The sequence below is a fragment of the Mauremys mutica genome, chromosome 7, assembly GCF_020497125.1.
Source record: "Mauremys mutica isolate MM-2020 ecotype Southern chromosome 7, ASM2049712v1, whole genome shotgun sequence".
Taxonomy (NCBI): Eukaryota; Metazoa; Chordata; order Testudines; family Geoemydidae; genus Mauremys; species Mauremys mutica.
Genome location: NC_059078.1, coordinates 46,375,843 through 46,401,869, shown reverse-complemented (window position 1 = coordinate 46,401,869; position 26,027 = coordinate 46,375,843). Strand labels below are relative to the sequence as shown.

Genomic DNA, 26,027 nt, shown 5'->3' with positions numbered 1-26,027 from the left:
ATGTACTTCGCAAACTATTTTAGAATGGAGTGTTGTACAGATGTGAACTGATCAATAATGGTTAATTTACATCTGCTTTAAATTGGTTCACTTAATATACAATTAAAATATTAATATTAAACATCCTATGTATGCTAAGCACCTTTATCTATTAAGTGTCTTAGGTGCATGTTGGCATATGGTCCCAATTACCGCAGAATGTTACTAATCTGTGCTCCCTATCACTTTAACACAGGAAAATGGGGGTCTCTCCCCATTTTTTGGGCAGAAATTTAATAGCAGAGGGCTAGCAGGGCTCCTCATTTTTCTAAGGCTGCATTACTTGTACACAGGACACCTCACCACGTTTACTAGTGCACTATGAAGGCGAAACGGGCCTGAGCCTTGACATTCAAAGGAGGATGTGTTTTTCCTCAAACTGCAGAAGGCTGGATCAGACGTTCAGTTCAGGCATCCCTGTGCTGCGAAGTATTACCAGAAGTAATTAAAACCGAAGCAGACTTGTCTAAATAAATGAACGTTTTGTTATTCTAGCTTACTGGATGTTTACATTAAAACTGATATGCAAAATCCAGTTATCTGTAATGAGATGCTCAGTCAGTGTGAATTAGTGAGGTTCTACTGTCGTTAAATGGAACAGAAGGATTTAAACTATAAAGGGGGAAGAGATGGGGAGAAGGGTCATCTATTCCTAAAACAAAGCGATCTTAGTCAGGTCTGATGGACAGACAGACAGACAGACCCAGGTGACAAGATTTGTATCTGTGATAGTTTTTCAGATCTTCAAATCTGCTTGAAGCCACAGAGACACACCTTGATCTTCCTAAGCTTTGTTACAACACATGTCTGGATGGAACATGTTTCAGCTTGTTGGCACACTAGAAGAGAACATAAAAAGCACAGAAGGAACAGCAATACAGCTTGCTTTTCACAGAGACCTTAATCGTTTTACAGCATCCCCTTCCTTTCTGCATTTCCACTTTACAGGCTTGATGAGTTAGCATCCACCTGCTATACCCCTATTATACAACTCTTCTATGGTTAGAAATCAGCCCACGCTGGCAATAACCACAAGAGACCACTAGACTAACCAACTTATTTACATCTGTAGAGTGCAAGCCAATTGACAAACTCCACTGATAACCAAACCAAAACAACTGGTCCATAAGATGCAGCAGTTCTAGACCAACTGCAGAGAGGTAAGTGCTTGAATGATCCTGGTCTTTCAAGTAACCCATTGATTTGCAAAAAGTTTCTTGGGACAGATAAAATAATCCACTATCCACCCAGTGGATGTTTATTTTAGGTATTTCATACATGATCTGGGTTTGGCATCTAAGAACAAAGTTCAGGGTACCAGTCTCACACTATGCATATTTTAGGTTCTGCTCCAGTTCAGGTAGAATCTTCCTGAAGTATGCTTGTTTCACCCAGCATCTGCCTTCTCCCACATCCCATTAGCTCCCTGGAGCTGGAGCTCATTACATGTAATCGTTTGTGATAATGATTCTAGAAGTCCTGTACCAATGAGACAGACTGGCGTAAACAGATGGCAAGGGTTTAAAAAAAAAAAGTTGAGATTAAGATGAAGTGTCCTATAGTCGGAAGTCCTAAAATTCCACCTACAAAACACAATCACTCTTACATGCGTTACAAAATTCCAACTCTGATAATTATATTCTGACACCCTGAATTCCCCTGCAGTTTCGGTATGACCCAGCATTCTTATTTCCTGTCCTAAAATGTTGCAGTGTTGTTTTACACTGTTATGCAGTTGGAATTCTTCACTCTAAAGGATGACTTCAATGGAAAGAGAATTAATACTAACTTCTGTCAACCAGGAAACTTGCTAACATTTCTCGTTCTGTATCAAATCATCAGCTGAAAATCACTTCCACATTCTTCAAGAAGCAAAAGGTATTGATCCTTCACAGGAAAATGCCAGCCCAAACATCTCAAGAAAATGGCAATGATACCTATTATCAGGGGATGATTTTATGCACTACAATCATAACCATTGCCTGCATCTGCACTTTGAAAATGTTGATTCACTGCCTTGGTCTCAGTCATGTAAAACTGCACATTTTTTGCACTCTGTAAATGCTGCCCTCATATGAACTTTGTATTCTCTCTCTCAAACTTTTTACCCTCTCAGGTAATAATAAAAAAGGCACTTAAGAAAGCAAAGGTTACCTACAATATAGGTAAGTTTCCTGTTTGGTTTCCTGTTGCTGAGCTGTTCTGATGTGAATTCAAGGCCTGCTTTCCAAGAAGCTGGGAATGGGCGACATGGGATGGATTACTTGATGATTACCTGTTCTGGTCATTCCCTCTGAAGCACCTGGAATTGGCCACTGTCAGAAGACAAGATACTGGGCTAGAAGCACCTTTGATCTGACACAATATGGCCTCTCATGTTTTTATATGTTCTAATGTTCTCGGGGCATTAGCTTATGGGGAGCCATAATCTCCAATTCTTAACTTTTCCAGCAGCCAGAAGGTGACAGCCTAGTTTGTTCTAGGCTAGAAGACCTGAGGAAGCAGGCCCATTCATACACCAAACTCATGTTGCCCTAACCAAGATGAGGAGGGTGTTAGCGTATATTGTGTGTGTGTGCGCAAGAGGGAAAAACTCACAGGCAGCCACTCTGCCATTTTAGTCCTTTTTCGTAGTGTATCAAAACGCTCAAACCACTGCCTTTGACCTTTCTGGAAATCTCAATGTTACCCCTGCTCAGCTACTAAGTTCAGACTAGCTCAAAAGGAAAGAGATCCAGGGATTAGTAAAAGACACAGCCTGCCCATGGTCTGCAAGTCTCAAATAAAAAAACAGTTTTGTGATCTACAAGCCGTAATGCACTGATTCTCACTCAGTGGGGTGTGAAGCAGAAGTGGGTTAAAGAGGATGCTCAGTGAGTCACATCCAGCTGCTGACCAATGTAAAAATCTCAAACTCTGGGACACAGTGACAATGCAGTAACAAAAAGAAAGAAGAGGCTCACTCCTGCTGATGCTATCCCTGAATAGCCACCCCTGAGTTTGAGGACAATTGTTTTCTCCCTCCACACTGTGCTAGGCTCCAGGGCAAGAGGAAGCAGTGCTTTAAGGATCTGTTTGACCAGCTTCTCATCCACTAGCAGCAGTTCATTGCCACCCTGGAACGGAGCACCGTGCAAGCACAGAAAAGCCTCCATGACCCAGAAGACCCTCCAGCCTCCTCACCTTTTTTGATACACCTCCATCCTATAAACCTAAATCACATCATCCTCAGTTCCACTGAGCTTTGTGGGATAGGGTGGGTCATAGGATGATTTTTTTGGCCACTTTGTGAGTCTCATTCCACAGAAGAAGAAAAAAGTGTTGAGAACCACTGGCCTTTTTCAAGAAGGCAACTTTCAGTAACCGTCATGTTTATCATCTTTGTCCCAGGTAGAAAGCTGGCCCAGATTCCTTTATCCCCATAAGGAAGGGACATAATAGAGTGCTTTCAGGCTGACTGCAATGCAAGCAGAAGGGAAGTTAAGTATCAGCACTTTCTCCAAGTCTAGCTCCACAGGGAAGTAGAACTATGAAGAATGGGGTCAGGACACAAAGGAAGGGACAAAAATGCAAGAGGGCTTGTGAAATCACCTAAGTTATGGAAGTGAATCTAGGTTAGTTGCCTACCTGGCAGAAAAATAATAGATGTGTGGACTACTCAAAATTGCCTTCTAGAAGGCCACTGTCCTGTAGACCAGTTTGTTTACTCCTCCACCCTTATTGTTTGGAAACATTGCTGTACAGCCAACGTGTCATTATGCCTATAAGCAAGTAGCCAAATTAGATTTTCTGAACTGTGGAAGCAGTGTGGGTGGCATTTCAATCTAATAGAAACAAAGGTGACAGCACCTTTAAAAAGCGAATAACAGAACACTATGCCAAGCAGAGTAAACGAAGCCACATAACACTTCAGAAAAATAAGCAAAGCCACAGTCAGAACCCCTGCAGTATCCTGGGAGGATGCCTTGTGTTTTCCCAGTCTAAAATGATTAGTGAAATTCTAACTAGTTCCAATTACAGGCACGGACTAAAGGAGACAACAGGGACCTCCCAATTACAATATGTAGTGCTTGACTGACACATGGCTCTGCGGATGAATGTTTCTGCCTCTTCAAGCGTTTTTCTCTTGAGTACCTCCGTAAAAATTCCTTCCGTTGAGTAAGCTCTGTGCTGGCTTTGTTCCCTTGTGAAAGAAAACCTGCTGGCAGAAAGCAGTGCCATCTGCCAAGTCAGGAGCAGCTTTGATGGGAGAGTTTGGTGGTAAAGAGAACCTACTGTTGATAAGCTCTACCTTCAGCAGCAAGAGGATTTTTTTATTTTGTTCAGGGGACTTGGTTACAGGGAGCAGAGAGGTAATGGAGGAAGTGTGTGTGCATGTGCACATGCATATGTTGGTCCTGCTTTGATCAGGGGATTGGACTAGATGACCTCCTAAGGTCTCTTCCAACCCTAATATTCTAAAAGACTATGTATTATATGACACGCACAAATAAAGCCCTAAAAATACCCACTTCTGTCCCTCTTTCCAGCTTTTGGCTCCTTATACAAAAAAATTTACACACAAAGTAACATTTGCATTTCTCTACTTTTGAGTGTTTTTATAATAATTCATCCGCCCCTACCGTTTAACCACACCAATGCGAGACAATGACATGCAAGTGGGGAATAGAAAGCAATGGTAAACTGAGAGCTCTTGAACCTATTTTTCCTCCAAAAGGAGAACAAGCCTTACACTGTAGGATATAAAAGCAGAGTTTCTGAACAGAACATATTTCCAGAAGTTTTTACACAGCTATTTTGTCTGGATGGGCTGTTCTGAGGTCCCATGAGGAGCAGGAGAGGGACTTGTGCTGCTTGGTTCAGGATCCCGGTGAAACAATGACAACATCCTCCCTGAACATTGCCACCTCTTAGTATCTTCAGGATTCAATACAGATTTTTCTGTTCAGGACAATTAAATGATTTTGTCTATCCTTCTGTGGTTATTTTTTTCTTTGTCATTTTTTGGGAGTGGCTGCACTCTTAGCCATTGGCAGTTTTACATAATTGCATATTTCATTTTGTACTTGGCACTCAGACCCATAGTGATGAAAACTGTATACACAGAATATGGCATCAGCTGCTATTTTAGGTCCCTATGGCCTTTACACACATCTTAACACCTTTCTGGCCATTTCAGCAAAACAAGGGCGCACTCCCTGAAGTGCAGACATTCCACTGGAACATTACAACAAGACTTTAGTGATATACCAGGTACATCAGACAGAATATAGTTTTGGTTGTGTATGTGTGTGTGGGAGGTGAAGTAGGGGATGGGGTTTTGTGTGCCCTATGTATGTTAGTACTGAAGGGGTTAACTGATTTTTCAGCATCATTTTTTATTACAGGGAACCTCAACACTGGATGTCTCAGATCTCTTTCTCCATCATTACTTCTTCCTGCTCATTAGGCAAAGGGAAGCCTGTTAAAAAGCACATTACCTTTAATTTCTGACATTCTTCTCTGTAGCTTCATCAGTACTGAATTAGTTTTTTAAAATTACATCTATATCCAAGACACAGTTTATTACATGATTTCACAGTTACAGAATTTGCATTCAAATTCATCCATTACCACAGAACCATGCTCTAGAACAGAGACTCTCAACCTTTCCAGACAACTGTACCCTTTTCAGAAGTCTGATTTGTCTTGCATACCTGTTACACCTCACTTAAAAAGTACTTGCTTACAAAATCAGACATAAAAATACAAAAATGTAACAGCACACTATTACTGAAAACTTGCTGACTTTCTCATATTTACCATATAATTATAAAATAAATCAATTAGAATATAAATATTGTACTTACAATTCAGTGTATAGTATGTAGAGCAGTATAAACAAGTCATTGTCTGTATGAAATTTTAGTTTGCACTGACTTCATTAGTGCTTTATATGTAGCCTGTTGTAAACGTAGGCAAATATCTAGATGAGTTTTTGTACCCCAAGGAAGACCTCTGGGCACCCACAGGGGTATGTGTACCCCTGATTGAGAACCACTGCTCTAGAACAGGGGTGGGCAAACTACAGCTCGGGGGCCACATTCGGCCCTCCAGACATTTTAATCAGGCCCTCAAGCTCCCACCGGGAAGCGGTGTCAGGGGCTTTCCCCGCTCTGGCGCTCCAGCCAGGGAGCAGGGTCAGGGTCTTGCCCCACTCCACACGACTCCCGGAAGCAGCAGCATGTACCCCCGTCTGGCTCCTACGCCTAGGGGCAGATGAGGCTCTGCACGCTGCCCCTGCCCCAAGCCCCACCCCCTTAGCTCCCATTGGCCGGGAACCACAGCCAATGGGAGCTACAGAGATGGCACCTGCAGACAGGGCAGCACACAGAGCCGCCTGCCGCACCTCCGCATAGGAGCCAGAGGGGGGACATGCTTCTGCTTCTAGGAGCCGCTGGAGGTAAGTGCCTGCCCCAGCCTTGATCCCCTCCCATCCTCTGAACCCCTCTGTCCCAGCCTGGAGACCCTCCTGCACCCCCAACCCTTCATCCCCAGCCACACCCCAGAGCTCGCACCCGCAGCTGGAGTCTTCCTGCACCCCAACCCCCAATTTCATGAGCATTCATGGCTCGCCATACCATTTCTATACCCAGATGTGGCCTCCAGGCCAAAAAGTTTGCCCACCCCTGCTCTAGAAAGTAAGCTCACATTTTAAAAATGTCTAGCTCTTAGAGCTGCAACAAAAACCTTATATAATGAGGCCTAAACCAAGCATAAACTTATATAATGAGGCCTGCCTGAGTCTGCAGACACTGTGAAATAGCTCTGAATGTTAATTGTTCCCTTCATTTTAATGAGTTAGGTCTGAAAATTAAATAAGTGTCAATATTAACTAATTCACTACGACAGACATGACTACGACTACACTCCATAATTCATTGCTGGTCATTTTAATCAGAAACAACAAGCTAATGTACTTATCCAACAATCTCAAACACCCTCCTATGCCTGCCTGTGTGCCAGAAGCCTCAACGTTCCCCCACCCACTTACCAAAACCTGCAACTCCATCCTAATAAACTTCTGCAATTCAACTATGCGTTATCAATACAGAAATCTGCAGGAAAACTGAAGATGTGAGCAATGCATTAATTAGTCCCTATGTTATTTTGAGCCCACATTTCTGTACAGATTGATATTTTCATGTTTAATCAATTAAAAGTCCAATATTTCTGTCTGCCACACCAGCATAGTACAGAATGCAAGAACCTTGCTGTAGAATTCAGGTCCAGCCTGCTAGAGACAAGGTCACGAGGTTATTACATGGGGGGGTCACAAGCTGCCAGCCTCCACCCTAAACCCTGCTTTGCCTTCAGCATTTAGAATGGTGTTAAATATACAAAAAAGTGTTTTTAATTTATAAGGGGGGGGGTCGCACTGAGACACTTGCTATGTGAAAGGGGTCACCAGTACAAAAGTTTGAGAACCATTGCCCTAGACCTATTGCAACAGATTCCTGACTGTTGATTGCATAGTATCCGTATTAAAAACCCTGATTAAACCACTCAGCGGGGGAGGGCTGGAGGTGGTTTCAGTACTGGTAGAAAAGCACAGTCAGTTATATAAATGATAATTATTACAGAAACTCACTCAGGAACAGTCTGAAAAAGACCTCGAGTTTGAAACAACATACTGTTACACTAGACTGTCTCTCTGCATATCCAAGAATCTCTAATGCATCTCTCTCTGTTTTAGGCATCAACAGAAAAGATGGCCTTCTGTGGGATTTTGAGAGATGAGCTTTGGCCTCAAAAATGTATACAAGAAAAAGTCTACATACCTTTAAAGCGCATTTCTGCTCTGTCACCTTGTTAAAACACTCCAGTACTTTGCCATTAACACCCAAGCCTAGCACCCGTTTGGAGAGCTTATAGTCATCAGTAACTGCATGTTTTTTTATTTCTCCCCAGACATGGACAGGTCCCCCAGGCAAGGATTTCACATTGCTCTTGCTGTCCTCATGACTCTCTGGCTGGGGCGCCTGCTCACCCTCACTTTGTTCCATAGCACTGAGAAATTAGAGGTTACAGATGTAGACACCAGATCCTCAGCAGATCAAAGCAAGAGCTTCGAGGAGTCCATTTGGTTGTATTTCACTCAGTTTTCCTAAACAAAAATGCAAATAAATATTAGCAATTTGCTTGGTAGAATCAAACTCTGCTCCTACACAAGCGCCTCACTCTCCTCCCTTCTTCATATTTAGACATCTGGCACTACCACACTTACAAATGACTGAAGATGGCTGTTCACATCAGAAAAGTAAATTTCGCCTATCAGCATAAAGAACTTGATCAAGTTGCCTTGAATCGCTTATTCAGAGGTAACAGTCAATCACTATTTATCTACACTGTGGCAGAGCCTGGGGCCTACGCCATGGACCCAGATCCCATTGTGCCTGGTGCCATACAAACACAACAAAAAGATGGTCCCTATATCCCAAGGAGCTTACAATCTCTAATGACAAATGTTGAAGACAGTTGTACCTATGATCTGAATATCAGCCTTACAGCACTGAACAGTGACTGAAAGGTTCAAAATCACCCAGTTAATTACAGGCCTAAGTGAACTTGGTTTCAAATGAGTCACTGATGCACCGACTCAGGAACAGGACTGCGTAGAGAGATAGAAGAAAGCCCTAAATAAGAGGTTACCTAGTTGCCCTGGTACATAAGCTGGAGAAAAAGCAGGGGGGAGGGTGTCCCCAGCTGAGTGGCAACCTGGTTATCCCAGTGCACAGGTCAAAAGGAAGAAAGTCCCAAGGTCTGGGGTTCATTGATCATACATAATTGAACAAGTTGCTGGGAGAAGGAAGCCCCCAGCCAAGGGATTACCTGGCAATTCCAGTGCAAGAGTAGTCCCTAGGTGAAGTCAGGTTGGGGGAAAAGGCCCCCAGGTGAAGAATCACCTGGCCACTCCAGTGCTGGGTCAAGAAGAGGGGCAGGTGATAGGTGAAATGAAATACATGGATAAGGATATACTTGGCTGCCCTAGTGAAGAGTTATGGGGCAGGGATAAAACATGTGAGGAGTTATGTGGCCATCCTGGTGCACGGGTCAAGGATATGGGGGAGAAGGCCTTCAAGTGAGGGTTTACCCAGCTGCTCTATTGCAGAATTCAAAGGGATGAAGGCCCTATATGAGAGGTACACGTAGGGTGACCAGATGTCCCAATTTTTGGGTCTTTTTCTTATATAGGCTCCTATTACCCCCCACCCCATCCCGATTTTTCACATTTGCTGTCTGGTCACCCTAGGTACATGACTACCCCCATTCAGCATCCAAGGCTGGGAGGGGGGGGTGTATGTGGAAGAGCTGGCCCCCAGATGAGGTGGTAATGACAGCCCTGGTGGAGAATCACAGGAGAGAACCGCAAAGTAAGGAGTTACCTGGCTAAACTATAGTAGACTGGAGGAGAGGAGGCCTCAGGTGAGGTGTTACCTAGTCACTACAATTAGAGCACTCTGGGCATAGGAGGAGGAGGGGAGGTTAACCTGGGCTTCCCCTGGGGCACAGTTGGGTGGCAGGTGAGGGCCCTTCTGGGCTTCCTCTAAGCCAGGACACAGAGGTGGGGGGAGGGTGCAAGTGTGGGCCCACCTGGGTTTCACCCAGGACACAGGCATGGGGGAGGGACAGAGCCCAGGTGTGGGCCCACCTGGGTTTAGGGTGACCAGATGTCCCAGTTTTATAGGGACAGTCCTGATATTTGGGGCATTTTTTAATATGGGCTCCTATTACCCCCCACCCGCTGTCCCGATTTTTCACACTTGCTATCTGGTCAGCCTACCTGGGTTTCACCCAGGACACAGGCAGGGGGGAGGGGCAGAGGCAGGTGAGGGCCCACCTGGGTTTCACCCAGGGCCCAGCGGGGGGGGGAGGGGCAGGGCTCGGGTGAGGGCCCACCTGGGCTTCCCACCGGACACAGGCGAGGGAGGGGCAGAGCCGGGCAGGTTACCTGGCTGCCCCGAGCAGAGCTAGGGGCGGGACGGGCCCAGGTGAGCCTGCCCGCCGCGCTATTGGGGGGGGGTAGGGTTACCTGGAGGTGCCCGCCGCAGGTGAGGGGGGGTGTCCCAGGGGGACGGGGCTGCTGCAGCCCCGGGCCGCCTCCCGCACAGGGTCCGGCGCGGTCTGTTCCCCCGGCCGCCAGGAGAGGCGGCCGCTCATGTGACGCCCCGGTCCCGCCTTCCTGCCACCGCCGGTCCCGGCGGAGACACGCGGCCCAGGGGAGGGGCAGGAGCACGTGCTGCGCCAGCTGTCTGGGAAGGGGAGGGGCGCCGCCTAGGGTACTAGCCAGCCACGGGGCGGGAATATACAGGGTACCAGCCAGCGAGCCATGGAGAGTGTGGGGGGCGTGATGCACAGGGTACCAGGCAGCCATAGGGAGTCTGTGTGAGAGGGGGAGGGAAATGCACAGGGTACCAGGCAGCCATAGGGAGTCTGTGTGAGAGGGGGAGGGAAATGCACAGGGTACCAGGCAGCCATAGGGAGTCTGTGTGAGAGGGGGAGGGAAATGCACAGGGTACCAGGCAGCTATAGGGAGTGTGAGAGGGGGCGGGGGGGATGCACAGGGTACAAGCCAGCCATGAGGGGAGAGTATGTGTGTATGTGAGATGCACAGGGTATGAGCCAGCCCTGGTGGTGGGGCGGGCACAGAGTACCAGCCAACCATGGGAGTGGACTGGGCCGTGGGGGGGAGGGAGATGCACAGAGCACCAGCTAGCTGAGAAGGGTGGTACCAGCCAGCCAGGTGGGAGCAGACAGGGGTGAGAGGCACGGTACCTGCTAGCCAAGGGGGGAACGCACATGAGCTAGGCAGGCAGGGGTGGGAGGGGGACACAGGATACCTGCCAGGCAGGGAGGGGGGGCACACAGGGTACCAGTCAGCCCAGGAGGGGGAGCAGGGACCAAGCACCAGCCTCTTGACTAGGAGATGTGCAAAGGGCAGGGGGCATTAGCCACAGGGGCATTGCCAGGTCAGACACACAAGATAGCAGAGGAGGAGGTGGTATTATGAAGGGGTACACGTACCTTCCTCCTGGAAGGAGGGACACATTGGCAGGGTGTGGGTTGTGGTGGGGAGGGACACAAGGATTATGTGTTAATTAGTTGGATGGGGAAACAGGCAAAAATCAGCTTTGAGGCAAAAAGAACTGATGTGAAATACCCTCCTGGTAGAGAGCAAAAGGATGAGTCAGAGGGCAGGGAGAACCTTAGCACTGGTGAGTGAGGCAGGCATGACTAGTAGAGACAGGGGAATAAAAATAAAGACACAAACCCACGCTGAAGGCCCCCGTGCCTGCTGTAATGTAGTACTGACAAACCTCACAAGGGTTCTGTCCTTAAAATTGTTTGCTTCTTTTCTTTTTCTGGCAACACTTGTAATGCCAATAAAGTATTGCTCACAGAACTGATAAAGCTATAATCTTCCATGGGAAGCATTATGACTCAGAATTCTCCTTTGGTTTCTTCTACAATGGGAAATTCAGGTACCGTATTCTCTGCTGCTGCAGCTCCCCCAGAGGGTACGATGGTAGAGGGTAAGTAAAAGACACACCTGGAGTATTTTTACTACTGTGTCCAGTAACCCAGTTCAGACCAGCTCTAATCAATATGTTTAGACACTACAGCAGCCCATCCATATAGGCATCTCAACATTGTCCACAGCAGTGTAGCTGAACTCGGGGGATTTTTTTAAAGTGACCCTAGGGTGGACAAGGCCCAGTTGTCACTTCAGTGCCTGTGTGCAGATGCAGGCAACATATACAAGAGAGGCAATAACAACAGAGCTGTATTTCTTCCTCACTGAGAAAGCCAAGGACATGCCTCTCCAGCAGCAGGCAATTAGGCTTACAGTGCATACTCTGAGATGGAAGGCTCCAGCACCAGCTGGATGGCCCACTCTTTGGGATGCAGGGGGAAGGAAGATGCATTCATTATAGCTGGGAATAATTTGGGATGATCTTTTAATATAGGTGTCACAGTAGTTACATGATGGGGATACCATGCATGCATGGTGAAGCTGTTAGAAGACCAATGAGCAGCAGACCAAAACGAGAAGAGGCTGCTACAAAACCTGAGACTCTAAAACAGCAGCAAAGGAATTGTCACTCCTTTCTTAGGGCACCCTCAGTAGAGAAGGGTTACTAATGGCAAAGAAGCCTAGCTTGCAGAAGCTTTTGCCCTGTTTGCTTCACAGATGAGTCAGTCGCTGCATCAGTACAACAGGTCCTGGGAAGAAAGACTTTTTTTTAAATATATATATAAAGGTGAGGGCGGGGGGAGGAGAATTCCAAGAACCACTGCCAGTAACACCCTTCCCTGAGGCACAGATTGATTAGTAAAGAGGAGGGAACCACTTACAAAACACAGCTGCATTAGCCTTCTTTGAATTTTGGTATCACTCCACTTTTGATATGGTAGCAGTGTGACACCTTCTGGTGATAATGGGCATATCCCAACAGCAAACCGGTAAAGCATAACAGGGAAGATTGAAGCAATCTTCTCAAAGGCTGCATCAAATGTGTGTCCCGCACCTGTTATTTTAAAAGTGAGACAGGATTGTCACATTCAGTCTAAATAAAGTCTGTTTATCAACCTGTAAAATTTCTTCTACAAAGCTAAGCAAAAGGAATCAGTAAAGCAATTTGGACAGGCTACACAGGGCTGTCCTTACCCATATGCAAAGTATGCAGCTGCATAGGGCACCAGGAAATTTGGGGCACCAAACTCACCGTGCTGCCAACGAGTGCTGGGGGGCAGTGCCCTCTTCCCCCCAAGCCTGGGATCCAGGGGAGCAGAGCAGGCTGGGGCCGGGTCACTCCACTTCCCAGCCAGCCAGCCCCTGTCCCCCACGGAGGCCGGGGGCCCCACACAGCCCCCCCGCAGGGGGGCTGCGTAGGGCACCAAAATAGCTAGGGATGGCCCTGAGGCTACATGCGAGCAGCGGCACAGGAGGCAGCAAACAGAGCTGCTAACAGGGGAGTTTGCGTGGGAGTTCCCATTGGAGGAGCAGGTGAGTGTCTTTGTGTCTGTTTGTGTAGTGTTTGTCTCCCTCAGTAGAGGCCCGGAGGGGCAGACTGCTGAAGGGGCAGCCGAGCCTGGATTGGCTGAGCCCTGATTAGGGGGTGGAGCCAGGCTAGGAGGGGCCTATAAAAGCGGCCGCCCAGCCAGGCAGCGGCACAGGAGGCAGCAAACAGAGCTGCTAACAGGGGAGTTTGCGTGGGAGTTAGCAGGGGGAGGTGGAAGGGGGCCGCGCCGTGTCCCCTGTGTTTCCCTAGGTACAAGCACCGAGCGAGGCCGGGACAGCAGCAGCCATGAGCCAAGCAGCAGAGGACACACCAAGGATGAGAGCATGCAGCAGCTGCGGTATGTACCTGGTTCTAGCAGGGGACCCAGAGCAGTACTATGTATGTATGAAGTGTCGCCTAATAGAGCTGCTGGAGGAAAAGATCCAGGGCCTAGAGCTGCAGGTAGAAACCCTGATAGAGAATAGAAGGGGGTTCGAGCAGCTGATGGAGCAATGGCAGGCAGTAACTGAAGGGGAACGCCCAGGGGCACAGGTGGGAGCAGGGGCTAAGGCCAGTGAGGGGGGACCACCAGACGAGGAGGATGGGCGGTGGAAGCATGTGACTGTGAGAAGCAGGCCGAGGAAAAGGAGAGCCAGTGAGGGGGAAATAGAGCTAAGGAACAGGTTTGAAGGTTTGGAGAATGAGGAAGGGGTAAAGAATATGGTAGCTGATGGTGGGAGGCCAAGGAAAAAGAGACGAGCGGCCAGTCCCATAGATAGAGGGGAGGAGTCTATGGAGGCAACACCAAGTTTGGGTCAGGGGAGATTACAGGATGGCTTAAGGGGAACCACAAGGGAAGATAGGAATGGAAGGAGCTTGCAACCAGGGGGAACGGGGGATAGGTTAGAGGACCGCACTGTCCCCAGGCAAAGGCAGGTCTACGTGATTGGGGACTCCATACTGAGAAGGTTGGACAGGCCTGTGACCAGGGCTGATCCGGAGAACAGAAGGGTGTGCTGTCTACCGGGCGCTAAAATACGGGATGTGGACCTGAGGTTGAAAAGGATCCTAAGAGGAGCAGGTAAGAACCCTTTGGTCATCCTTCATGTGGGAACGAATGATACTGCTAGATTCTCACTAGACAGGATCAAGGGAGACTATGCCAGGTTGGGTAAGACGCTTAAGGAAATTGAGGCTCAGGTGATCTTCAGTGGGATCCTACCTGTCCCTAGGGAAGGGCGCCAAAGGGGTGAGAGAATCCTGACGATTTATAGTTGGCTGAGAGAGTGGTGTTACAAGGAGGGCTTTGGGATGTATGGGCACTGGGAGGCTTTTGGGGACAGACAACTGTTCTCACGGGATGGGCTCCACCTAAGTAGGGAAGGAAGTAGACTTCTAGGAGGGAGGCTGGCTCATCTGATTAAAAGAGCTTTAAACTAGACACTGGGGGGAGACGGTTGGGAGAGGCCCTGGTGCACTCCACGCCAAATTTATACATTGGGAGTGGGAACAAGAAGATAACAACAGATATAGCCAGAGGGGGACGGTTAGGTGTAAGGAAGGGGGGGGGACAGATACTAGATCGACAGGTCATACTGGTAGTACTGTGTCCCTACCGAGCGGGGTGAGAAGAGTGAGAGGAGCCCAACAGCAAAAGGTAGGATGTTTGTTCACCAATGCGAGAAGCTTAGGTAATAAAATGGAGGAACTGGAGCTCCTGGTCCGAGAATTGAAACCGGATATCGTAGGAATAACCGAAACATGGTGGAACGATAGCCATGACTGGAGTACAGGTATGGAAGGGTATGTGCTGTTTAGAAAAGACCGATGCAAAGGTAAAGGTGGGGGAGTAGCATTGTATATCAATAATGAGGTGAAATGTAATGAAATAACTAGCAATGCAATGGTTAATACGGAGTCTGTGTGGGCAATGGTCACATTAGGGAAGAAAACTACCAGAGCCTCACCCGGGATAGTGATTGGGGTGTGCTATAGACCGCCAGGATCTAGCTTGGAGACGGATAGAGAGCTCTTTAATGTTTTTAAGGAGGTAAACACTAATAGGAACTGCTTGATCATGGGAGACTTTAACTTCCCAGATATAGATTGGGAAACAAATGCTAGTAATAACAATAGGGCTCAGCTTTTCCTAGACGTGATAGCTGATGAATTCCTCCATCAAGTGGTTGCTGAACCGACGAGGGGGGATGCCATTTTAGATCTGATTTTGGTGAGTAATGAGGACCTTGTTGAGGAAATAGTTGTAGGGGACAACCTTGGCTCGAGTGATCACGAGCTAATTCGTTTCAAAATTAATGAGAGGATAATCAATATTGCATCTGAGACTAGGGTTTACGATTTCAAAAGGGCTAACTTTACTAAATTAAGACGACTAGTTAGGGAAGTGGACTGGACCAACATATTTAGGAATCTAAAGGTAGATGACGCCTGGGGTTACTTCAGGTTGAAATTGCAGGAGTTGTCAGAGGCATGTATCCCGAGAAAGGGAAAACGGCTCGTAGGTAGCAGTTTTAGACCGAGCTGGATGACCAAGCGTCTTAGAGGGGTCATTAAGAAAAAACAGAAAGCGTACCGGGAGTGGAAAATGGGAGGGATCAGCAAAGAAACCTACCTTATTGAGGTCAGAGGGTGTAGGGATGCAGTGAGAAAGGCAAAGCGACGGGTGGAGATGGACCTAGCGAAGGGGATTAAAACCAATAGCAAAAGGTTTTTTAGCCATATAAATAGGAAGAAAACCAAGAAGGAAGAAGTGGGACCGCTTAAAACTTTAAACGGAGTGGAGATTAGGGATAATCTTGGAATGGCACAATATCTGAATGAATATTTTGCCACGGTCTTTAATGAGGCTAATGAAGGGCTAAGGAATAGTGATAGAGGGACCGATGGGAATGAAGATATGGGGGTAGACATTACGGTATCTGAGGTGGAGGCCAAACTTGAACAGCTTAACGGAAGTAAATCAGGGGGCCCGGATAATCTTCATCCTAGAATATTAAGGGAATTGGCGAGTGATATTGCTAGCCCATTAGCGATGATTTTTAATAAATCTCTAAATTCGGGGATTGTACCGTTGGACTGGAGATTAGCTAATGTAGTTCCTATATTCAAGAAGGGGAAAAAAAGTGACCCGGGTAACTACAGGCCTGTTAGTTTAACATCTGTAGTATGCAAAGTAATGGAAAAATTTTTGAAAGAGAGAGTGGTTAAGGAGCAGGAGGCCGATGACAACTGGGATAGATTACAGCATGGATTTACGAAAGGTAGATCGTGCCAAACCAATCTGATCTCCTTCTTTGAGAAAGTAACAGATTTTTTAGACAAGGGAAATGCGGTGGATCTAATATATCTGGATTTCAGTAAGGCGTTTGATACGGTACCGCATGAGGAATTATTGGTTAAATTGGAAAAGATGGGGATCGAAATGAAAATCCAGAGGTGGATAAGGAGTTGGTTAAAGGGGAGACTGCAGAGGGTAGTACTGAAAGGGGAACTGTCGGGTTGGAGGGGGGTTACCAGTGGAGTTCCTCAAGGTTCGGTTTTGGGTCCTATTTTATTCAATCTATTTATTGCTGACCTGGGAACCAAGAGTAGGAGTGGGCTGATAAAGTTTGCGGACGACACCAAGTTGGGAGGTATTGCCAATTCGGAGAAGGATCGGGATATCCTCCAGGGAGATTTGGATGACCTTGTAAACTGGAGTATTAGTAACAGGATGAAATTCAATAGTGAGAAGTGTAAGGTTATGCATTTAGGGATGACTAACAAGAATTTTAGTTATAAGCTAGGGACGCACCAGTTGGAAGTAACGGAGGAGGAGAAGGACCTGGGAGTCCTGGTTGATCGTAGGATGACTATGAGTAGGCAATGTGATGTGGCCGTTAAAAAAGCTAATGCGGTCTTGGGTTGCATTAGGCGGGGTATTTCTAGTAGGGATAAGGAAGTGCTAGTCCCGTTATATAAGGCGTTGGTGAGACCTCATTTGGAGTATTGTGTGCAGTTTTGGTCTCCCATGTTTAAGAAGGATGAGTTAAAACTGGAACGGGTACAAAGAAGGGCCACTAGAATGATCCGAGGAATGGAAGGCCTGTCGTATGACAGGAGACTTGAGGAGCTCGGTTTGTTTTCCTTAACCAAAAGAAGGATAAGGGGAGATATGATTGCACTCTTTAAATATATCAGAGGGATAAATACCAGGGAAGGAGAGGAATTATTTCAGCTCAGTGCTAATGTAGACACGAGGACAAACGGATATAAATTGTCAGTCAGGAAATTTAGGCTTGAAATTAGACGAAGGTTTCTAACCATCAGGGGAGTGCAATACTGGAACAGCCTACCGAGGGAAACAGTAGGGGCGAAGGACCTCCATGACTTTAAGATCAAGCTAGATAAGTTTATGGAGGAGATGGTATAATAGGATAACGGGCTTAGTCAATAGGTCAATTAAGTGCCAAACTGGTACTTAATTGGGTCAAATTGGGTCAATGATATGATATTCTTAACCTCTTTCAGAGGGTATGGCTGGAGAGTCTTGCCCGCATGCTCGGGGTTCAGCTGACCGCCATATTTGGGGTCGGGAAGGAATTTTCCTCCAGGGCAGATTGGCAGTGTCCCTGGAGGTTTTTCGCCTTCCTCCGAAGCATGGGGCAGGGGTCGCTTGCTAAAAGAGTGGGTAGATCGGCTAATGTGGCCTGCATCTTGCAGGAGGTCAGACTAGATGATCATAATGGTCCCTTCTGATCTTGAATTCTATGATTCTATGATTCTATGATACATCTCCATGGATACGCAGTTTACTGGAATATTCAGCATTGTTATCCAATTCACACCCCCCCCCCACATACACACACAACCCTCCTCAACTGTGCAATGTTTCATTACACATCTGAATGCTCAGTCAGGATATTAAAAATATTGTAGTTCTCACACCGTCACTCATAACTGTTGCACAGAGTGCTGTTATGTGGATGTGAGATGCTAAGCTCTTTGTACACGTGAAGATATTAATCATTCCATTGAAAAGTAGCTGTATTTGTTTCAATGCAAGGATCTCCATGTATCCATTCTTTAGGGATTAAAAGGGAGATTTCACATTTTACATAAAACAGCAGCATCTGCAATTATAGAGAGTAGGATAACAGTTACAGTGGTTCATGAATCCCCCAGGGTATAAGATGGGGTTAAGATAGAGGGTGTAGTTCCAGAGCAGGCCCCTGTGTGGTGTGGCACTGCAGTCAACCTGCCTCAGTTTCCCTCCTGGGTTTTCAGTGACTCAGTTTCTGAGGTGGCTTGGCTTTCTGGCTAAGTCCAACCCTTCTGAGGTAATCAAAGTCTAAAGAAAAACATCAGTCTTCCATCTTGGACCTGTGCTGGTCACATAACAGGCTTTGCCTTTCTATTCCCAGGCTCAAATTCCAGCCCTTCTGAGCTCTGGTTAGTTCTGTCTACCTCCTCTTAGCAGCAGCTGTTGCTGCACTCTCTACCTGGATGGTAGCCTAGGGAGAACCTACACCCACCCTCTGCCATGAATTTCCAGACCTGGAAATCCTAAATAATCAGTCTTTCTGCCCCTCAAGTTGTTCTGTTTCTCCTTCCCAGCGCCTCCTTCTCAGCCCAAACTTCCTTCTGCCTTGAGATGAAATTATCACAGCCCCACAGGGACTGTGCTGTAATCCTCACTGGCTTCCCTAGGTTACCCTTATCAGGGTACAGGTTCTGCTCCAGGGAACTTCTCTCCAGACCCCCCCGCCCCATCTTTTTACCTGCTAAGAATTGTAGGCATGTTATTAAAACACCTGGCCCCCATTCTGATGAAACACTTACCTTTAAAGAGGTTTACCTTGGCACAGGGGTTTGGCAGGCCCCTGGGCCTACCACCCCTTAAAGGGGACAGACCACATTGTTACAGTTAGGAAGAACCCTCTGCATGTGTCTGTAGACATTTAGATGCACTGTAGTGGTTATGTACCTTCCTCTGAGGCATTGTCAACTATCTGGGTAGTATGCATTATTAGATGTATCATGTCCGTTCTAGTATGCCTTCCATTTGCTATCTAAGGTGTTTATATAGCTCCCATTACTGTATGACCTGAGCACCTCATTGTCTGATGCATTTATCCTCAGTGCCTGGGAGACAGGAAAGTACTATTATCCCCATTTTACAGATGGAGAAAAGTCTGTGATGGAGCATGGAATTCATCTTGGGTCTCCCAAGTCCCAGGCTAGCACCCTATCCACAAGACAGCCCATCTTCCTTTATCTCCTCTTGGGCAGATGGACAGGATTTAGACCCAAAACATGACATTTTTCACTCTTCCAACATGCTTTTAACACGTTGAGGAGTCTGGATTCTAGTATTGTCTGAGGTCGTCTCCCTTAGCCACACTGGGTTATTCCACCAAAATGCTAATGTTGGGAACACATTGGTTAGGAGCATCCAGAGATCTGTGGGCCTGCTTCCATTTACTTCAATGAGATCATGCCCCAACAGAAAGAGGTTTCAATAATTTTGGGTGCATAGGTCATTACCTAGTTCAAAGGTGTAGAGTACAGGCTGCAGTTACCGTGTCATTCTGTGCACAATTCATGCATCTGTGCCTCCAAGATATTCACTCCCACCTACAGGCTGGTATAATTTCGAGTGCACACACTTCACTGTGGATCATATTAATGTAAGTGTTTTATTTAGCCAGTTCATTACTTGCCCTCTCAGTACTCCCCAAAAGTTACCTTTTGTACACAAAGAGAAATCTGTGTGGGCCTCCCGAAAAGCAAATGCAGTAATAGTAATCACTGAAATCAGCATCCTCTGACAGGCATTAACATTTAGCTGTGATCATGTGTCAAGTTGTCTCTTGTTTGTGTCAAAGGTCTAACTCTGATTGTAAGAACCACATTGTTCTGCCTGACTTTGCTTTTGAGCATTCCTGCAGTAGGCAGGGGTGTGTACAGTAAGTTTTTGTTTTGTTTTTAAAGTGATTTTCAGGATCAAAATAGAAGTTAGATTTAAACAAGTTCAGAGCCATGCCTTGGAGCAGCCAGAGGCAGGGTATTCCTACATGGTTACTCTTCTCTCCCTCTCTGGGCCCCTCAAGCCCCATTTTGTTGCAGCAGCATTTACATTAGCATTTACACTAAGACGTTTTCCCTGATTTTTCCCACCAGTGCTACCACCAGTTCAGCTCTCACTATCCACAGACAAGGTGCTGACAAATGCTGATATTTGAAGCATCAGGTCATGAAGACCATCCTGTACAGAATTAAGTGACAGTGTTTAAATGCAGACTACTGCCTGTCTATACTGGTGGATACTTTAAGACAAAGAGGGACTGTCTAGTCTAGTCAAGGCTCCAATCTCAAAATATGAGCCATACAGGCATATTTTATATAGAGAAATGACCTTGCCACGAGGCTCACGTGTTGTGAAGCATGAGAGATGAAAGAGAACTGATGGATTACTGGATCTGAACTCCCTCACCAATGAAAGTTGTCTACCATCACTACATTGAAAGATGCAACTAGAACCACTGGAGAGTGATTCCAGACACAAACTTTCCTTCGTCACCAAAGTAACACCACATGGTCCAGGGCTGGCCTTACCATGAAGCGAACTGAGGCGGCCACCTCAGGTGCCAGACTGACCCAGAGTATAGAAAATTGTTTCCGCTGCTGGTGCATGTATTCTCTCTGTTCTAGATACCAGAGATGGTGGAATGCTGTGCTGGAGAAGGAGGGCACAAGAGACATAACAGGAAGGCAGGAGAAAAGGTGAGAGGGAATAACAGAAAGCAGCAGAAGCTGCAGGAAGAGCGAGGAGGAGGAGCCTCTTATGTACCTCTCTAGCACCCCCAGGAGCCTGGACTGGTTAACACCAGCTTCTCAGGGAGCTTCCTGTTTCCTGCTGCTTCCCTGAACCCACTTGAGGAGAACAGGCAGTCAACTGAAGTAGTAGGAGCCAGTTAGGCCCTTAAGACGCTGATATCTTCCCTCACTCAGGCCCTGCTACCAGCCTGCTTATTTGTCCCCTTCAATTGAGGGTTGAGAGGCACTATACCTGGCACAAACAGTGATCATGAGTGAAAGAAGAAAACGCCCCTGTGGGGCAGCATTCAGAAAAAGCAAGCAAGCAAAGGAAGCTTTTCTATCTAAGCAGGAAGGAGCTCTCCTGAGATACATAGACACAAGTGTTCATGGTGAGCCTTCCGGCCCCAGTGAGGATGTGAGTGGTGAGGAGATGCCTGATCTTCCAGTTCGAGTGCAGGTGACCTGGCAGCTACTGCAGCATCCATATCTCCATCTCAAATGGATGTAACCATGCACATTCCTGAAGAAAAGTGTAGATCAGAGAAGAGTGTGGTGGAGGCACAAGAAACAGTTGCTGCTCAGGTTAGTTCCTTAAGCCTAGATGATCCAGGACTGTGGACCCACTTGAGCAGCAGCCTGAGGGATGTCCTTGTACTGCATGGGCCACAGTAAGTGAAAAACTTCATGTTTCCCAAAGACAATGAAAATAGAAGTTTCCATCCAACACATTACTGGGATGAAATCCCCAATGGTGACAAAGTGGAGAGGCCATGGCTTATGTACTAAAAAACCCAGAACGCTGCATGCTGTTTTTGTTGCAAACTCTTCCAGTCTAATGTTCCATCCACATTGGGTTCTACGGGAACAAAGGACTGGAAAAATCTGGCTAGAAATCTGGCATGCCGTGAGAAGGCAGCAAATCACCAGAGAGCATTCCATAGGTGGAAAGAGCTTGAGATGAGACTAAGGTTAAAGGCCATCATAGATGATCAGCATCAAGAGAAGATTGCATCAGAGTCTCTTTACTGGCAAAATGTTCTGAAAAGGCGCATTGCCATTGTGAGAATGCTTGCTACCCCAAACTTAACACTGCGTGGCACTTCAGATCAGCTGTATGTGCCAACAATGGCAACAATTGTGGAGCTGATGGCTGAGTTTGATGCTGTACTCCAGGAGCATCTAAGAAGAATCACCACCCAAGAAATGTACACACACCACTACCTTGGAAAAACAATTCAAAATGAGATCATACAGTTCCTGGCAACAAAAGTCAAACAAGATTGTGGCAGATCTGAAGTCAGCAAGATATTACTCTGTTATTCTGGACTGCACACCTGACACCATTAAAGTCATTTGTTCCATATGGCTGATGTGTTTTGTAACAACAGAACCTAGTGAAAATGTCCCTGCAATGGTGACTGTCAGAGACCATTTTCTAGAATATATTGACACTGATGATACTACAGGAGCTGGTATGACAAATGTGCTTCTTAAAAAGCTGGAAGATATGGGAATTGCGATAGCTGACAGGAGAGGTCAGGGCTACGATAATGGTGCCAAAATGAAAGGAGTGCAGATACGGATCCGAGAATTAAACCCTCAAGCTTTTTTTGTCCCATGCAGTTCTCATTCATTGAACTTGGTGGTCAGTGATGCAGCATCAGTTTCCAGTCAGGCTGCTGAATTTTTTTATGTAATTCAAAGCATCTATGTATTTTTCTCTGCATCAACTCATTGATGGCAAATTTTGAAGCAACATCTGGGAACATCCTCTCTGACACTGAAACCACTGAGTGTCACACGATGGGAAAGTTGAGTGGAGGCGATAAAGCCTATCAAACACCAAATTGGGAAGATGGAAAATGCCATAGTTGCCATTATGGAGGATAATACTATGACAGGAACTGTTCATGGGAGAACAGTGGCAGAGGGAAATGGAAATAGCAGAAAAAGATGGTTACTCACCGTTGTAACTGTTGTTCTTCGAGATGTGTTGCTCATATCCATTCCAGTTAGGTGTGTGCACGTTCGTCGGAAGATTTTTACCCTAGCAACACTCGGTGGGTCAGCTGGGCGCCCCCTGGAGTGGCGCCGCTATGGCGCCGAATATATACCCCTGCCGACCCATCCGCCCCTCAGTTCCTTCTTGCCGGCTACTCCGACAGTGGGGAAGGAGGGCGGGTCTGGAATGGATATGAGCAACACATCTCGAAGAACAACAGTTACAATGGTGAGTAACCGTCTTTTCTTCTTTGAGTGATTGCTCATATGCATTCCAGTTAGGTGATTCCCAAGCCTTACGTAGGCGGTGGGGTCGGAGTGAGATGTTGCAGAATGCAAAACTGCTGAGCCAAGGGCTGCATCACCTCTAGACTGTCGAACCAATGAGGCAAAGGTGTGGACCGAGGACCAGGTAGTTGCATGACCTATCCCCTGGAAGGGGAAGAGAGCCAGGAAGGCAGCAGAAGAAGCCTGAGCCCTGGTGGAATGTGCAGTAAGGTGGCTCGATGGAACATAGGCCAAGTCAGAGGAGGTGCGGATGCACGACGTCACCCAAGATGAAATCCTCTGGGAGGAGACAGGTAGGCCCTTCGTCCGGTCCGCCAGTACGACAAAGAGGTGGGGCGTTACAAAAGGGCTTTGTCTGCTCGAGATAGAATGCGAGCGCCCTACGGACGTCTAGGGAGGGCAAATGTGCTCCCCTCGCGACGAGTGTAGCTGCGGAGAGAAGACCGGAAGGAAGATATCCTGGTTGATATGAACGGTTGACAGCACCTTTGGGGAGGAAGGCCGGACGTGGTCACAACTGCACCGTGCCCTTGAGAAACACAGTATACCATGGGTTCACCATGAGAGCCTGAAGCTCGGAGACTCGTCTGGACGATGCAAAGGCTACAAGGAAAAACTGTCTTTCAGGACAGGTACACCAGCGAGCATGTTGTCAGTAGCGTGAATGGGGCAGCCATAAGACTGGTTAGAACCAAGTTGAAGACCCAGGTTTTGGCGGGCCAGATACGTTAACAGAGTGGAAGGTTTCCTGCCACCCAGGAGAATCCTGTAGAACCGAGGCAGAACAACGTAACTCGGATCAGTTTAGCCACACAGCAGCCATGCTGTGAGGTGCAGGGATTGTAGGTCAGGGTGGTAAAGTTTGCTGAGATCCTGCGTTATGAGGTTTGGGCAAAGAAGCAGGGGAATCGGATTGGCCACCGACAGGCCTAGCAACATGGTGTACCAGTGCTGCCTGGGTCACGCTGGAGCGATCATGATAAGGAGCGCTCTGTGCCTGCGGAGTTTTAGCAGAACCTTGAACTAGCGGGAACGGTGGAAAGCGTACAGCAGACGGCTCGTCCACGGCATTAGAAAGCCTCCAAGATCGAGCCCAGGGAGAGGTCTTGCAATGAGCAGAACTTGCCTCTCTCTTTCCGTTCTCGCGAGAGCGAAGACGACTATGCAGGGAAAGCCCCACTTCCGTAAAAACGGAATGTATAACGTCCGGAGGAATCAACCACTTGAGAAAACCGGAAGGATCTGCTGAGGTGATCCGCCAGAGTGATCCGGACCCCTGGGAGAAAGGACGTTACCAGGTCTATCGATTGGGCTGTGCCGAAGTCCCAGAGTCGGATAGCTCCCTGCAAAGAGGGGAGGACCGTGCTCCTCCGTGCGTGTTTATGTAACACATGGCTGTTGTGTTGAGTGTGAACACCGAGACACAACACCCTTGCAGGTGCTGCTGAAATGCCTGATACACAAGGCAGACTGCTCTCAGCTCCCGGACATCGATGTGCAAAGCCAGCTCTGGAGCCGACCGAAGGCTGTGAGTGCGAAACCGACCCAGGTGAGCCCCCCAGTCGAGAAATGGGGCGTCCGTCATGAGGGACACCGAGGGGTGAGGTGGATGGAGCAGCATCCCTGCACACACCAGGGAGGGCATCGACCCCCAGTCGGGGGAGCCTGGGCCGCTCGGGGGGATTGGGGCGACCCTGACTATGCTGTCTCCGCCCGGGTGGCACCCCGAGGTGAGCCACGATTGAGATGGATGGAGGCGAAGCCTGGCACGATTGGTTACGAACATGCAGGCAGCCATGAGACCCAGGAAACCTAGACAAGTGCGAGCCAAAATTGTCGGGAAGGTCCGTAGACCTTGTATAATTGTTACCATCGCGTGAAACCGAGGCTGAGGTAAGCAGGCTCTGGCGAGACTGGAGTCCAGGATGGCCCCAATGAATTCTATGCCCTGTGTGGGAATCAGAGCGGATTTCTGTATATGGATCATCAGGCCTAGACGCAGGAATAGATCCTTGTCGACGCCCACATGACTGGTAACTTGTGCCCCGGTGGTCCCTCGAATGAGCCAATTGTCTAGATATGGAAAACGTGTACCCGACGGTGGCGGAGAGAGGCAGCGACTACAGCCATGCACTTTGAGTACACTTGGGGCTGTATAGAGGCCAACCAGGAGGACCGTAACTGGAGAGGATGACGGTTGGCCACAAACCGGAGGTACCTTCTGTGTGGAGGATAAATGGCGAAGTGAAAATACGCGCCCTTCATATCAAGGGCGGCATATCAGTCTCCGGGATCCAAGGATGGGATGATGGTCCCCATGGATACCATGCGGAACTTCAGGCGAACCATGAACTCGTTGAGTTCCTGCAGGCCTAGGATAGGTCTAAGACCTCCCTTCGCCTTGGGGATTAGGAATTAGTGGGAGTAGAACCCGTTGTTCCTTTCGTCCTTTGGTACCTCCTCTATAGCTCCAATGGGGAGGAGCGTCCGCCCCTCTTGCAAGAGGAATTGCTTTGGGGTCCTGACTGACGCCTACGACGGCCCAGCGACGCCTGCTGGCAAAGCCCTGTCCTTGTCTAGGCGCAGGGTAAGGGCGGTGAGGCTGGGGGCAGAAAGGTCGGCGCTGAGTCACCGGCGTGTGCATGCCAAGAGGGAGCTCACAGCGACCTTGCTGTCCTTTAGGCTTTGCAGCCTAGGGTCAGTTGTTTTTTTTTGTTTTTTTTTTTAGAACAGGCCCTTGCCATTGAAGGGCCAGTCCTGTATAGTGTGCAGCAGCTGCGAGGGAAGGCTCGATAACTGGAGCCATGAAATACGCCTTGTGGCAACACCCGAGGC

General features: G+C 47.6%; 1 protein-coding gene across 3 annotated transcripts in view; it reads right to left on the bottom strand.

Moving 5' to 3' along the window:
• Positions 1 to 26,027, bottom strand: part of MAPKAPK3 (MAPK activated protein kinase 3) — a 115,829-nt gene that overhangs the window by 76,157 nt on the left and 13,645 nt on the right. Inside the window, exons 2-3 of one of the 3 annotated variants that reach the window (XM_045025262.1) lie at positions 12,436 to 12,608; positions 7,860 to 8,185 (exon numbers count right to left, since the gene is read on the bottom strand). In XM_045025262.1, coding sequence (XP_044881197.1) covers positions 7,860 to 8,084 — 225 coding nt within the window. In that variant the 5' untranslated portion in view covers positions 8,085 to 8,185; positions 12,436 to 12,608. Of the gene's footprint in view, positions 1 to 7,859; positions 8,186 to 9,464; positions 9,483 to 10,111; positions 10,269 to 12,435; positions 12,609 to 26,027 lie in introns of those variants that run through there. The other 2 variants (XM_045025260.1, XM_045025263.1) reach the window with 2 other exon arrangements.